Source organism: Phoenix dactylifera, chromosome 6 (genome assembly GCF_009389715.1).
Source record: "Phoenix dactylifera cultivar Barhee BC4 chromosome 6, palm_55x_up_171113_PBpolish2nd_filt_p, whole genome shotgun sequence".
NCBI classification, from domain to species: domain Eukaryota; kingdom Viridiplantae; phylum Streptophyta; class Magnoliopsida; order Arecales; family Arecaceae; genus Phoenix; species Phoenix dactylifera.
This window is the reverse complement of record NC_052397.1, coordinates 13,926,468-13,941,018: the sequence shown is the minus strand read 5'-3', so window position 1 is coordinate 13,941,018 and position 14,551 is coordinate 13,926,468. Positions and strand designations below refer to the sequence as shown.

The following is a 14,551-nucleotide window of genomic DNA, read 5'->3' as shown; positions in this document are numbered from 1 at the left end:
TGATCTTCTATGCTGTATCCGTTGATATCTTGATTACCTGGTAGTTGTGTATCAGCCAAGATATCTATGTATCTAAATTGCTTTAGAAATTGTTCAGCGTTCGACTCAATTACAGATCCTGGTTCAACATGGTTTTAGTTATCTACCAAGATAGGGGGGAAAAATCTGGAGTTTACAAACCTTGGATCCAATATCAATCAATGCTGTGCACAATCTCATCAGACCCAAATATGTGACACTTATTATAAGAAGGTACATTCATCCCCTCGCCCACAATCCTGACCTATTTGATCTTTTCTTTAGTCTGCTCACAAGCAGGCAAAGGACCCCAGTCACAGGCATATTTGATCTGATAAGGGGTGATATTCCTTTTGAGGACAGGACCCACGAGCTGAGGACTGTGGTTTGCTCTCATGCCACCTGCAAAGTAGTCTAAACAAGTCTAAAACCCCCTCTTCCATATTCTTCCATGTAACAGTGGCCCGCACAAAAAGCTTTTCTCCAGAAGCAACCAAGAAAGACTATACCGGATTCCTGGCTCTCCCACCCTCACCCTTCTTTCTTCTCTTCAACTTTCAATCTGACTTCAGACGAAGAGAGCTTCATCTGAAAGCTAAGGGGCATCTCCTTGGCATAACATCAGTTTCCCCACTAGAATGCAGCATAAACCATCATCATTGCGATCTCCTTTGGTGGAAGTGGGCATATCTTCTTCCATTTGCATATCCATCAAAAGCCGAGGATCGGTTGGCCCATTCCTATGGATATAGGCAGGAGCATACGATTAAATCTTGTGCTCAGGATTTATTTAGCAAAGGAACATCCTAATAGAGTTCATATATTTAGAACCAGCTTAATTTGGTGCTTCTGGAAAGAAATTTGAAAGGATTATTACATAGATAAAGAAACCAGGGAACCAAGCAAATGAAGCTGACTGATAACATAAAGACTGCATAGAATAATTCAGACCACTCTCACATCAAAACGATTATGTAACCATGATATCAGGATCTATTAACTATAAATGCAAATCATTCTTGGGTTAACATCTGATATAATATCTTCATCAAATTAAAGAAAAAAAAACCATCCGGTACAATACTAGAGTACCAAAAGTACCCGAGAGATTTGTGCTAGCTGCAGTTTTGATTGCTGAAATTCTCAAGGAAAGTCGAGGAAAAGGAGGTCACATGCAAGTTTTGTACATCAGAAACAAACAAAGAGTGTAAGCTGAAGGGCAACCTACCAACATCATGACGAACAGGCATCTGAGTTCCTTCACATGGTGGGACACTGAGCCTGACCATGATTGAACGGAGATGATTGCACTTGCAACCACACAAGATTCTATACCTGTGATGTAATAACATAACACATGTCGGCATTACCTGCACATGTGTGGGAAAGAAAAATGTGGAGGAAGAGCCATGCCTCTCCCTCTCAAGATCAGACTGACTCACCAATCCAATTACAAAGGAATTCTACCACTCACAGATATCAGCATTAAAAGCTTGCATCAACATTCAGCAGAAAGCAACAAATGAAAGCTGGGCCTTTTACGGGAACTGAGCTTCCATTTTCCTGTCCAAAGTCCAATTGAATTGAAACTATACTTGCAAAGTACAAGGGTTCTAAAAGCAGTTCTCTAGAAACATCCTCCACTAACAACTGGGCCTGCAACTCCCATTACAACACACCAACAAGACATTCCACTTAGATAATGCATTAAAAATGAAGATTAATGCAGCACTCACCTCTTGTGGACCTTTAGCACCATTATTGGTACTTCTATGGGGACCCTCGCATTCAAAAAATAACCATCTTAATCATGTCACGGAGTCTCCACCTACATCAATCCTCCATGAAAGCCTGCTTTGCTGTTCTGGCAAGTAAAATAGGCATTATGCAGGGATAAGTACAACTAAAAGATAATTTAGTGCTTTGACAACTTTGCTGATAACTATAAGTAAAAAGCCTATAACTTTATGGATAAGCCCAGTGCATTGTCCAAAGTAATTCATGCATTTACTTATAAAGCCACTCTGTCTTTCAGAGCAGTCATTGATGTTCAAATAAAACTTAAAAAAAGCTTAATAATCTAAGTTGCGGGCTGCTTCAGATGGACAGCACAATCTAAATGACCGTCCTAGATATAAAAAGTAATCCAATGGGAGTAAACAGCTTTGCAGGAAGAGGTTTTCTGGCTGTGGACCATTGAGCAAGTGAATGATGGATTACATGATCTTCATCAATTTGTCCTCAAGTATGAGGACAAGGGAAAAACGAAAAAGACCAAAATCCTACAAAGTTCAGGACATCTATAATGAAAATTCTTTTTTGTGGCTGTTCTATTCTGATTGGTGGAAATAACACTTTAGGTTATAAACTGCCTACCTGCTTCTTATGACAGGACTTCTTACTTACAATACAAAGAACTTTAGATTAAGAAACTGCAACAGTTAGAATACCATATCCGGCATATGAAAAGAGGATTATGATATGACCACTGATGGATTTGTTCTTAGATTGTCAACCTTGTATTATGGCTTCAGAGAGGATAACCATGTAAAGTGGGTGCGACCTGATGAGGAAAAAGGTGTCAGGAATCTGAAAAATTGATATGGGCAACGGTAAACATGACAGAGCACTGCTTCTGGAATAACAAGCACCACAATGTGGGCCACTTAGGAAAGAGAGATACACAGCTAAGATATCCATTGGCACTTCTTTTCCTCCTGATAAGTCTCTCCCTTACAATTATTCCCACTTCTTACCTTGTTCTGCTTCTTTTTAAGGGAAACCTTCAGCGTTCCACAAAGCCTCTATGACTTCCTATCACTTCGTCTTCAGAAAACTTGTTTCTCATACTTTTCCCTCTTCATCTTCGAAAGAAACTAATACGGTTCCAAATGGAACAGGAGGAACTAGGAGAGAAAGCAGCCAACAACCAAAAGTCAGAAACATGTACCAGTGATTACAATGACAGTGAAGTCGGCGATGATGGTTCAGAGACATGGTTGGACCTGACCCTCAGTGGGAGAATCTCATCAACAACCGGAAGCTCTTCTACTTCCCAATCAAAATCTGCTCCACACAAGATGTTCTCGTGCAACTTCTGCATGAGGAAGTTCTTCAGTTCACAAGCTTTGGGTGGGCATCAGAATGCCCACAAGAGGGAGAGGGGTGCAGCTAGAAGGACTCACCAATCACAAAGGTTGATGATGGGTTCACCATTTAATGCTCCTTTTCTTCAATTTCTACAAGTTCACCCTCACTCAATTGTTCACAAGCCACAAAGAGAAGGAGGGATAGCGACGGTGGCAAGATTTGGTGACATCAGTTCCAATGTCAAAATGACATGGACACCTTTTGCCCCTGAAGAAGCAACAGGTATGAAGTGGCCTGGAAGTTATCAATTGAATTCTCAACTGCCCAAGCAGCCATCAGAGCAACAAAAGCTTGACCTGAATCTCCGACTTTAGTATGTTCACAACTCATGTCTCTGGCCTGATCAGTTCAGCCTAGATTTATTCATCAATCATAAAAAACTGACTGGTTTAGGCCTTGATCCAACATAAAGAGTTCATTTCTACCTTAAGGAATATATGTGATAATCGAGAAAAATATAAGTTGAGTATTTTCAGTGATTGTTTTAGCAGAAGTGAGTATTCAACTTGCAACTCCCCACCATGTTTTCTATCTCAATGCTCATTGTACTGGCTTTCAGATGATTTATCCATCCATTACTAAGTCCAACTCCAAAAACAATTCTTCAGTTAAGATTCTCTTCCAATTGTCATTAGCTGAAGGCTCACATGATTATAAAAGAATATGGTTAGCGGAGAAAAAATCGAAGCATCGGACAAATGATAGGTCTTCAGTTCCTCAGCATGGCCCAAAATATTATAGGCAAGAACAATAGGTTTTCCTAAAATTACATTCAGTAATGATAGCATGGCCAGAGACATGGAAAGCTTAAAAATGCCAAGATTGATTACAAATGTTGGAACTTCAAACATGGGCAGCGAGGCAAAGGAAGAAACAGAGCACAGGCAGCAATCTTTTCTACCGATAAGCCATAAAGGGTCACTTGCACTTTGATAAATCGTAATATATAGAAACCTGATGCCCATAATATCAAGATTTCGTGCACAGATAATAAAACACTAAATTTTCTGAAGATAGAATAGAGGTATTTTCTGATTTAACCAAAAAAATGAAATGAAGATGTCTCCTATCTTTTACAGGCTGCTGCTTAGATCAGTTTTAAAGCAACAGATCTTCAACCAAATGATTGTTGTTTGTGCTGTTCCAAATGATGATAGTTCAAGTCTGTTAATGGCATAGTTTGGTATACTTTTGCATTATCTTCATTTTAGAAAAGCAATTAAATTGCACAAAATATTCAATTTGGCAGTGACTGATACCTAACTCAAATAATGTGCTTTTCCCCTACAGCCTTCAAATGCTTTCTCCCTGTCCTGTTCACAATAAGCATATCTTTCTCTGTCAACTTTGACCGTGCATAATGAAGATAGATAAGAACCAAGAAATGTCCTACATTTATTAAAGCTGATGTATTATTGTCTAGCACTGGTTGGCTGTGACAAGCATCTTGAAGGGAGAAAGGAAGGAAAATAATTAAGGAAAAAGTTTTCAAGATTAAGAAAAAAATTTCAGCTGTTTTGGTACTGGCCTGTCTGCAACTTCAGTTGAGTGAATCTGATCGCAAGACAAGTTCTCTGAAAATTTTCCTAGTTGTAGCATATTGGCGAGATATCACATTTCGTCATGCAACCAATATGGTTATATCATTTTGTCATAAAACCAAAAGGGCAGTAGGACATGTTGCAACACAATATATTAAAACTCCTGATGAGTATTACTACAATCCATGCCCTCTCCCAATTTGTATCACCGACCCACTCCATGAACATGCCTGAAGTTGTCCGCATGTCTAGGCAGTCCCTTATGATAATCCCTAGAAAGGTCTATGTAGAATGCCAAGGCAGCCAGCAGGCAGCTAAAGCTGAGAACCATATAATTCATTGGATATATAAATATCATCATTATATATTTATTGTCAGTTATCATTTCACATTTAGATCCCAAAGAAATACCTTAAAGATAAGGAGGAAAAGGCGGAGAAAAAATGAGCATCTGATGGATGTTGTGGATCTCATTAACCAGTTAAATATCGTTAATTGTGTGATTGATGCTTCTTTATAATGTATTCCACCTATTTGAAACTATGGGTCTTGTATGTTTTGGAGCTCTAATTGTGTTGTTCTTCTGTATTTCCAAATGCTGCACTTCATTCTAGCCTAGCCTCTAGAATCTAGACTAGATGTTCTTTACATGCATTCTTCTTGCCCCTGAAAATTTAGCCCATCTTTCACTGGCTGCAAGGGATTCTGTTTCCTCTTTCAGTTTTTGTAGTATCTGTGTGAACGAACTGTGATCTTCTGAATGACACGTAAACCAAGTTCGTTATGGTTTTGTATTAAAAACAGCAAGAGAGGGAGAGATGTATAATCGCAACTTAACAACTTGTATAGATTTATATTATCAAGTTCTAAAGATGTAAAGATGCTCTTTAAATAATTGAAACTTTTCAATATGTACTCACTCTATATCTCTAATTTACCTGCAATATCCCTTGGTTTCTGCCGTATATGTACTACAAAACAGATCTGTTTTGAAAAGTTCTGATTACTTATGGCTGCAAGCTATTCCTTCATATCTCATCCCTTTACTTCTGCTAATGTCTACTGTTTAGAGCAAAAATCAGCATTTGAGAAGAAGATAAAAAATTATTTCTTGCTGCTTGTCATCAACGAGCAAACCAACTTGTTGTATCATTTCCTTTTCTCATGTAGTGGCCCACTTCCCTCCTGGTCTAATTGTTGTGGCCAACCTAATGTCTTGTTGAAAATTTAAAGACAGTCTAAACAAGGACTTGTTGCCACTTAATCCCTTTTCATTTCATTTTTCCATCATACCCATATTAGGGTTCTCACAATCCTCCACACTTGTCTCCGACATTTTGTGCAAGGCTTGAGGCATAGTAGAGACCAGTTTCCTCTCCCCTTCTTATATTCCCATCTCTCCTCCTTTATTACATATCACAATCATGGCTGACCTTTATTATGAATGCTTCCCGACGTTATGCATGCTCTTTTCTTTGCAGATTTTGGGTTATCTGAACCCTTGGACTTCAGTCTTGTCTTGAAACACCTAAATCATCATTTTGTCATGCTATTTCACCTAAATTTTAAAAGGTAGTGCTGTAAGATGAGCATTCAGGACCTCAATAAGGCCAGGCTTAAGTCTCGGGGAGCAAGGCATAAGCTTCAGACTTCATAGACTACTTTTATGTAACCAAGAATACAAAACTAAAGATAAAAAAGATTCGCATGTTGCAATTTGGCTTCTACTATTTTGCAAGGATTTAAAGTCCAATAGTCCAAGTATGCACAAATACACCCTACTTTAAACTATACCACTGTAATAGTTGCACAAATCTTATACTGTATAATGAGATATCCTACCATACCTTTGTCCCCACATAACAGTGAAAAATATGCATACATTCCCCTGTCACGAGTACCTGACATAATCAAAAGACTTAATGTTTATGCCTGTCACAGAATGCACAAAATAAGGCCTGGGGTTTTTGTCTCATATAAGCTCCTTTTATGTGATTTATATGCTTAAGTAAGTATAATCTCACCCCTTAGATCAAAAATGATTTTTAAAGAGTCTTATCTCAAGGGATAAGCACTCAAGTACTTCATGTTAACAGGTTCAGTCTAATATCCAGGTTCAAGCAAAAATACATTGCAAAAACATCCCTCCCCAACCATGGGTAGCAGACGATCAAAGAATAGCATTTATGCCTGCCACGGAAGGCATAAAATAAGCCCCAACAATTTCATTTCACTTAAGTCAATCTATCTGATATATATACCCAAGAGTAGCCTCACCCATTAACCTAAAGATGATTTTGAGGAGCCTCATCTTAAGGAATAAGCCCTTAAATATTTTACTTCAAGCTAGCGTCAGGCTCAGCCTAATTATTTGGGTTTGATTACTTGAGCAAACCCAAGCTAACTGGCCCACCCATTTCCAACCCTATGTTTAATCCTTATATCTTTATGTTATCATTTATGAAAGGTGAATCAATCTCCTCTTGAGAGTTCACTTTTATACTCATCAAAAATACTATGGACACATTAAAATTCATAACATGACGTACTTTGCTTGTTTTATCAAGAAAGATATTTAGATGAGTTGATGTCAAATGATATGATTCTTCGTGAACTAGGGGTTGCCCTTTTGCTTAGAAAAAGGTTTTGGGTTTGATTCTTGGGTGGTGCATCTTAAAAATCTAGCCTGCGTAATTATATTGCAGGTGGGTCTTCCTCCCTTTCTCTATCTCTCTCTGTCTCCCAAAAGAAAAAAAAAGAAAAAGATTCTTTCACATAACTCAAAGAGCAAATTACTACACTTAAATTCGTTTCAAAGTTTGATACTCACACTTTTGTAGGATGGCTCAACTTTGATTTTTTTTTTTTTAACATTTATCAAACAATATAAGTTGCCTGGAAGAAAAGATGGGAGGAACACTAAAGATATAATATGTAGATTCTATTACATGAATCAGTAACTTGTGTCATGATATTAGAATGCAACCAACCATTCAATTTATATGCATTTACTTTTTTTTTCACATAGCGACAATCTGATTTGCTTTGGTGACAAAGTACTCATATATGATGTACAACCATTAGAAAACTGTGCCCAAGTAGTTCTTCCTCATCAGAAGTAAGCACATAAAATGAGGGTCGAAGACTCATGTAAGAAGCATTTGAGTGTCATCATCATTCAAATTAATCTGCAAAGCATGTATTAGTATTTTGCTAAATCTTCCGGATTAGTTCTATGAGCTGGAGGATGCTTCATAAATGCATTCCTCTAACAGCTTGCTTCCATTCATCACCTTCAACTTTCCTCTTGTTCACATTCATGGAAGCAAATCCTTTCTCATTCTTCTTTCTGATCATCAGTAAAAAATTGTCCTTTCTCAACACCTTACCAGCATGATACCTGTATAGGTATCGAAACCTACTGCAAACCATATCTTGAACCTTATCGAATTTATTGCTTAATATTGGTTACCTCCACATACTTTGCCACAAGTGGTAATAATGTTCTATAGAAAGTTCCCTAAACCATTAAAGGCTACAATGAGGAATATATGCACACATTCCAAGCAAGAGAGACAGACACTTAACCTCATGACCATAAACCATAATCATCAGCAAGCCTTGCCCTAGCTATCTCAGGTTGGCTTTACACATCCTCGTTCCCCACTATCACCTATTACAGGCTACCTCCAGTGCTAATACTTTCATTAAATGGAGTCATTTCTCCTCTTTAAGACAAATCTCAAGCACCTTTTCCAACTGAGACAACCTTATATCATCATTCCGCATTCCCTTAGCATCCCAATTAGTTCTCCATCATTTTATTCCCGGTTATCTCAACCATAGGCCTTCTCAAATAAAACCACTTCCTTATTCTCACTTTCAATATCCACCACACAACCCTCTCACTTATTCTCACTTTGTATTTCATCCCACAACCATCTCAACATTTTCACGCCTACCACACTCATCTTATTTGTTTGAATCCTTTTGCTGTGCAACATTCTTAGAACATGCAATATATAATTCCTTTTCCTGAATTAGCCAGGACATGTATCAATGATGTACCATCCCAAAAGCACCATTCTCCTTCATCAAGCAGGACATTGGAATATAACAACAAAAGAGCATCATCAGCTACACATTCGTTGACACCAGACAAATGTATTTACATCATCACAAAAAAAGGTTTAAGAGATTCGTAAATAACGGTAAGTCGAGGTAGTGAAAAATAACTGACATGAAGAAGCAGGGAACCTATAATATGTAATGAAAGAAAAAATCGCGTCCAGTAAACAAACGAAATGCCATAAATAAATACCAAATTGATCTCCATTTACTCCAAAATCAAGAGACAAAATAATCATAAGTTTTTCTCAAAAAAAAAAAGAAAATCGAACACATGAACCTATCAGCAGCGGAGTAATAACGACAATTTCTGATAGAATGTTGAAGGTCGCGCTAACGACTGCAAGTTGGGGCAGGAGCTCGCTTACTTATTGGATGGAAGGAGGGGGAGCCGCGGTCTCCGCCATGAATCAGGAAGACAGTCCAGGACGTCGGCCGTTGGGTCGATCCCAGCCACAGCGAAGCCGCTATCCTCCGTTGCCGTGGCGAGAATTTATTTATACCATTCTCCTCTCTCTCGGCTGTAAAGCCAAAGCCCGGCCCCTTTGTTTATAATTTCCTTTTTCAATTGTAGTCTTGCTGCCCAATCATCTAACTTGTATATAAATAGGTAAGGTTTAAGTTGCCACGTAGGTATAATAAAGGGTTTTTTTTATAAATATCTTTCTAAATATCGAATTTTACACGAAATATCATTTCAAAATAGATGTTTGCATGCATGCATACCTTTGTAAAACACTTATTTTGCTATTCTATCCTTTTTTTATTCTTATTTTTGCATTTATACCTACGCCATTTAATATCGTTAAAAAATTAACGGTTTCAAATTAAAATAACTAAAATATCCTTAATGAGTAGATGTAAAAAAAATATATTTATAAGATGATTGTGATGGGCGACAAAAAAATAATTTCAAAATCTTATTTTATCTTTAATTAAAATATATATAGTTTTTATTAACGGTGTAGAAAAACTATTATAGTAGAAGCATTTGTGCAAAAATAATGTTTTATGAAGGTACAGAAATAAATATAAATTTTAAGGAAGGTTTTTACATGCAAATTTGAATTTTTAGAAATGTATTCATGGCAAAAAAACCTATAATAAAATAATAATAATAATAATAGAAATACTACTTATAATACTAGCAGCAGTAGTAAGTAATAGTAGAAATATTACTTTCTAGTACTAGTAGTACTATTCTAGTAGTACGTAGTAGTAGTAGTAGTAGTAGTAGTAGAAATACTACTTGCAGCACTAGTAGTAATAAAAGTAGTATTAGAAATGCCACTTGTAGTACTAGTAGTAATACTAATATAATGGTAATAGTAATAATAATAATAATAATGATGATGACGACGACGATGATGATGATAATGATACAATGAGTTATGAGCTAGTCAAAGCTTTATTCAGGTGATGATGAAGGTCTGTAATTCATAACTAAGGAAACAAAGAAAACTAAAGATGAGTAAACATTTTTTAATTTTTTTAACTTTAATTTTGTCTCCTTGATCACCCACGTCATTTAGATGCGTAAGTTAAGATCTCCTCTCGGTCCTCTATTTAGTTTTATGTGTAAAAATATATGATCGATAAATGATTGCCCTACTTGAAAGCAACAAGGTAACAAGCCTTGAGATATTAGTTGGATATCCTATGAGGTTTAGAGCGCACTCATATGAAAAATTTGCAGGGGGTGGAATGTTGCATCAAGAGTTCCACCACAAGTATTGTCAATGCCATCAGGCCCGCCTTAACGTATAGGGTAAAACTAAAGTCTTATAATGGAGCTTGTTTCTACAACAGAGGTGCAAGATTGAAGGAATGAGGGAAAAGCATTGAATCCTGACAGTACGTAATAAAAGCAAACAATGGATCACATACCCCTGCGAATGCAATCTCCAACAAAATAGCTCCTACAAGGAGAGGTTACATCTTTTGACTCAGGAGTAGCAAACAATTTTAAACTAATCCTGTAGTTTGAGAAAATATATTTATCTTATGAATCTTTAATTTTCACTAGAGATAATGTACTTCCCCTATCAATTTCCAAAATATTAAACTAGTAATTACCATATCAAATTTTTGAAGATCTTAATGATATATGCTTCGGGTGCCGGCTATACGCACAAGAAAAGCTCAAGCCAACAAATGATGATTTACCAATTCCATTATGAATCTACTCCCATGTATAGCAACAAATCCCACAAGTTACTCCAATCCCATCATACCACAGCAAGAATGCACATTAGAGAGCCCCTAGCATTACTATGTCTTAATATTAACTTCTCCAAAGGATAGGAGAGATACACTGCAACTTTCTTTTCCCCTAACTGAACCTACATTACCATATGCATGCTTGCCTTCAGCAATGCAGATAAACAATAATCTAGCTGTAAACAAGGCATCAATTTTTCAGTCATTATCCAAGAACCAAGTTACTAATCCTTCTTTTGTAAAAGAACTAGGAAGGAAGCCAAGCTGAAATGAAGTTGAGGGCAGAATTTAAACATAAGCCACCAGCATCCAATGATCCAACATTCAATGACTTTACCAACTAAGCCAGTTGGCACCCTCAAACCAATCTGCAAATCTTGAGAATGCAAAAGAACATCCTCACACACAAGTTCCATATCATACTTGTCTGCAGATTAGCACTCTTTCAGTAAGAATGCCCTTCTCGCAACCCTTTGAAAACAAAACAATTTTAAATGAGACGAACTGGAGGTCTTCTCTTAACATGATCTTTTTTTGATGTAGTTCTAATAACATGATCTAGAACTGTATGGTTAGACTTCTAGATCTTGTTCCTGTATTTGTAATAAGTTATCTAAATGATTGTAAGCTTGCAGCTAGGAATCACTCCGCACCTAAATTAGGTCCACAATCTGTACCAGGAATTATCCAGAGTATATGTGAATTGTCTTTACTTCCCAAAACCTCTACATGTACAATTAACATACATAGTCTGCTTTTCCCATTGGCTATAGAGAACTGTATATCAGAACAACAATAAAAGACTAAGATATTCTAGCAACTCGTCTAATCTGTCAGCAAACACTGGATCCCCTCATCCAACCAAAACAGATTTTAATGCCACTTCAGCAACAAGTCTTATCCATTCTTCCTCCCAACGCAGGCAAAAAAAGTCAGCGATCTCATATGACAGAGGTATTATACATGGGTGGTTTTTTTCTTTCCTTTTTCCAAATCCTATCTGAGAAGAGCCAGCTAAATGCCATCAACTGCCATTTTGCATGAGTTGCCACCAAAATAATTGCAAAAACTATTCTTTCAGGTCTTCAAGATATGATGCAGGTATTTCTGAGGGAGAAAGCAACATCGATGCACATTTGAACTGCTCCAGAAAAGCAAATAGGATTCAGCAAAATTAAAATGCATTGCAAGACTACAAGAAGAAATAGACAGGGAAAATAAGCCACATGGAAGTGTAAAACCTTACCCTGTGCTGCTTGTATTTCTCCCTTATTGCTGTCAAAGAGGACCATTTCCTGTTCAACTGCAAATCATGAATTGCACAGACACAATCTTTGAGCTCGGCAGGTTTATAACCTGTCTGTTGTTGCAGTGATAGGCTCTGGAAAAATAGAAGACCAATAATCAACACCAAATATAACTAACTCACTTAAGTGAACAATACAATAATTGAGTGATACACTTACCCAAGGATGAGCCTTTGGATCAATGGTGAATCTTGCAATAAAGACAGCAGAAGCAGCAATAACTGATGGCAAGAACCGAACACAGCCATAGTCGACCAAACTTAACTCAGCGAGGTAATTGCTCAAGAACTCCAGTTGGAGATTTGGATACTGGAAAATGTTCCAGAATCATTCATCAGTATCCAATCTAGAAGAAAATGATAGCACATGATTAAATGTTCTAAATTAGTGTTTGAATAGACATTGGACTAGCTTACATTGCCATCTCCTTGCCCAGCCTTTGTGAATCTCCTGCAGAGAATGAAATTATAACTCAAATTAGCTCAATATGAGATGCCACAAAAAAGCCATTCTATACCATTCTTAAATCCAAAGTCCAGATAAAACTTCAGGACAAGACAATGGATCCAAAATCATGTTTTTTAATATGCATGTGCTCATTGCCATTATAAAACAAGACTTTTCAAGAGTTATACTGAAAACAAAAGGTAAGATTTGTAGCTTAAGAACATACCTAAGAAAGGTTTTTATGGTGGGATTGCCCATCTCAAAGTTGAGAAATTTCAGTATGTCACTCTCCATCTTCACCACCTACACCCAGATACAGATTGAGCAAAGTCACTCGCAAGATCTCAACATTAGCAACAAAAGCAAAATAAGGGAAAGCCAATAGAGAGGAAAAATTACTTCTTGTTTGGTGTAAGTGTTATCGGTAATGTAACAAAAATCTTCCACATGGGGAGGACTGATCTCTTCATATTTCCTGCATCCAAAAAGAAAACCCACATCAATGAATCATTCAAACAGCAGAAAAGAATCGATTGGAGACAAAATTAGGACGAAGAAAACCAACGCTTACGAGCAATAAGCATGCAAGAAACACCAAGAAGCTGTAATTTCTGCCTACTCAGAGCATTGTACGAGAGAAATCGATCAATGTATGATACTGTGAGATAAAGAGTGTCCGAGAAAAGCTTGTACTCCTCCGCCACCTCGACCAACCAATCCACCAGAATCCCTCTCATGTTGGCAGTTACATCCTTCTGGACCGTTTCAATGAAATTAACCAGCGGCCTCCTCTTCGACTCCACCTAAAATAAAACAAGTAAAAACCCCTGCTCAAACCAAATGAAAACAACCAGAATCTCAAGAATCTGCAATCCAAATCCTTTACCTCCATGGAGCGGAGGTACTGGTAGATATCCGGAGCATAAAAGGCGCACATTTGCGGGTCCTCGGCCTCGAAACGGACCTCTTCGGAAGCGGAGGCATCCAAAAGAGGAACCTTTCGAGCCTCTGCCTGCTTCTTGGCCCGAGACCTGGTTCTGGGCTTGGAAGGAGGAGGGGTTTCGAGACCAGAGGCGGCGTTGGAGATGTTTTTGAGCTCGCCCAGGGCCTTGCGCTTCCTCCTCTTGGCCGGGGGCTGGCCGTGTGGGAGAGACTGGGAGGCGGGAGCTGCTGCAGAGGCGCCTCTCTTCCTCGCCGCCGCCGCGCGGGTGAGGCGGACGCTGTTCTCCTTGTCCTCCATGGCCACCGTCCTGGTACCTCCGCTGCTCCTCTAGTGTTAGGGTTAAAGTTAGAGGAAGAGGAGAGGGAGAGAGGAGCAGAGGGAGAGAGATGGGAGTGGCTTCGAGGAGAAGGGAAGAGGGTTGGGGATTTAGAGGGAGGGCTAGGAGGGCGCCATTGGCTTTGGATTTCGAAGGGAAATTTGGAAGCGGGATTCATCGAAGGTTTGGGGTTTCGCCATGGAGGATTTTTCCAGTTTGGTTTGTGTGGGATTTTTGGGGGGAAGGTTTTGATTCGATTGAGCGTTTGAAAGTTTGAAAGGAAAGGATTTGGGTTTTGCTTTGGAATTTTTCCCCTCCGGACCGAAAAGCAACCGAAATCCGAAATCCAAACGGGTCAGGCGGGCGGGCCGACAGGGAAAAATTTGGGACGTCTCCGGTGCAGGGTTAATAACGCCAGATGTGTCATGCGTGAGCCAAAAGCCATGAACAGCGTACTTTTCTTTTTTTTGGTAAATATGGA

The 14,551-nt window shown here is 38.3% G+C and overlaps 2 protein-coding genes and 1 long non-coding RNA gene across 5 annotated transcripts; 1 reads left to right on the top strand and 2 right to left on the bottom strand.

Moving 5' to 3' along the window:
• Positions 1–69: 69 nt before the first annotated feature.
• On the bottom strand, positions 70–9,443 carry LOC108511218. 3 transcript variants are annotated; one of them, XR_005512211.1, is made up of 4 exons: positions 9,206–9,443; positions 4,428–4,481; positions 1,247–1,882; positions 70–758 (listed from the first exon to the last, which is right to left on the bottom strand). It is a non-coding gene; the product is annotated as an uncharacterized LOC108511218 (long non-coding RNA). The 3 variants fall into 3 exon arrangements; XR_003385319.2 differs by lacking the exon at positions 4,428–4,481 and having other exon boundaries at positions 1,247–1,353; positions 1,461–1,882; positions 9,206–9,437; XR_001879320.3 differs by lacking the exon at positions 4,428–4,481 and having other exon boundaries at positions 9,206–9,435.
• LOC120111085 (zinc finger protein 3-like) lies at positions 1,902–3,686 on the top strand. Its single transcript, XM_039127491.1, has one exon. It carries the CDS (start codon positions 2,910–2,912, stop codon positions 3,480–3,482), a length of 573 nt encoding a protein of 190 aa, XP_038983419.1. The 5' UTR covers positions 1,902–2,909; the 3' UTR covers positions 3,483–3,686.
• Positions 9,444–11,729: 2,286 nt separating the features above from the next.
• LOC120111084 (cyclin-A3-1-like) lies at positions 11,730–14,166 on the bottom strand. Its single transcript, XM_039127490.1, has 8 exons — positions 13,698–14,166; positions 13,364–13,614; positions 13,211–13,286; positions 13,038–13,114; positions 12,781–12,814; positions 12,524–12,673; positions 12,304–12,438; positions 11,730–12,198 (listed from the first exon to the last, which is right to left on the bottom strand). The coding sequence occupies exons 1-8, from the start codon at positions 14,049–14,051 to the stop codon at positions 12,127–12,129; spliced, it is 1,149 nt and encodes a 382-aa protein (XP_038983418.1). The 5' UTR covers positions 14,052–14,166; the 3' UTR covers positions 11,730–12,126.
• Between the last annotated feature and the right edge of the window lie 385 nt (positions 14,167–14,551).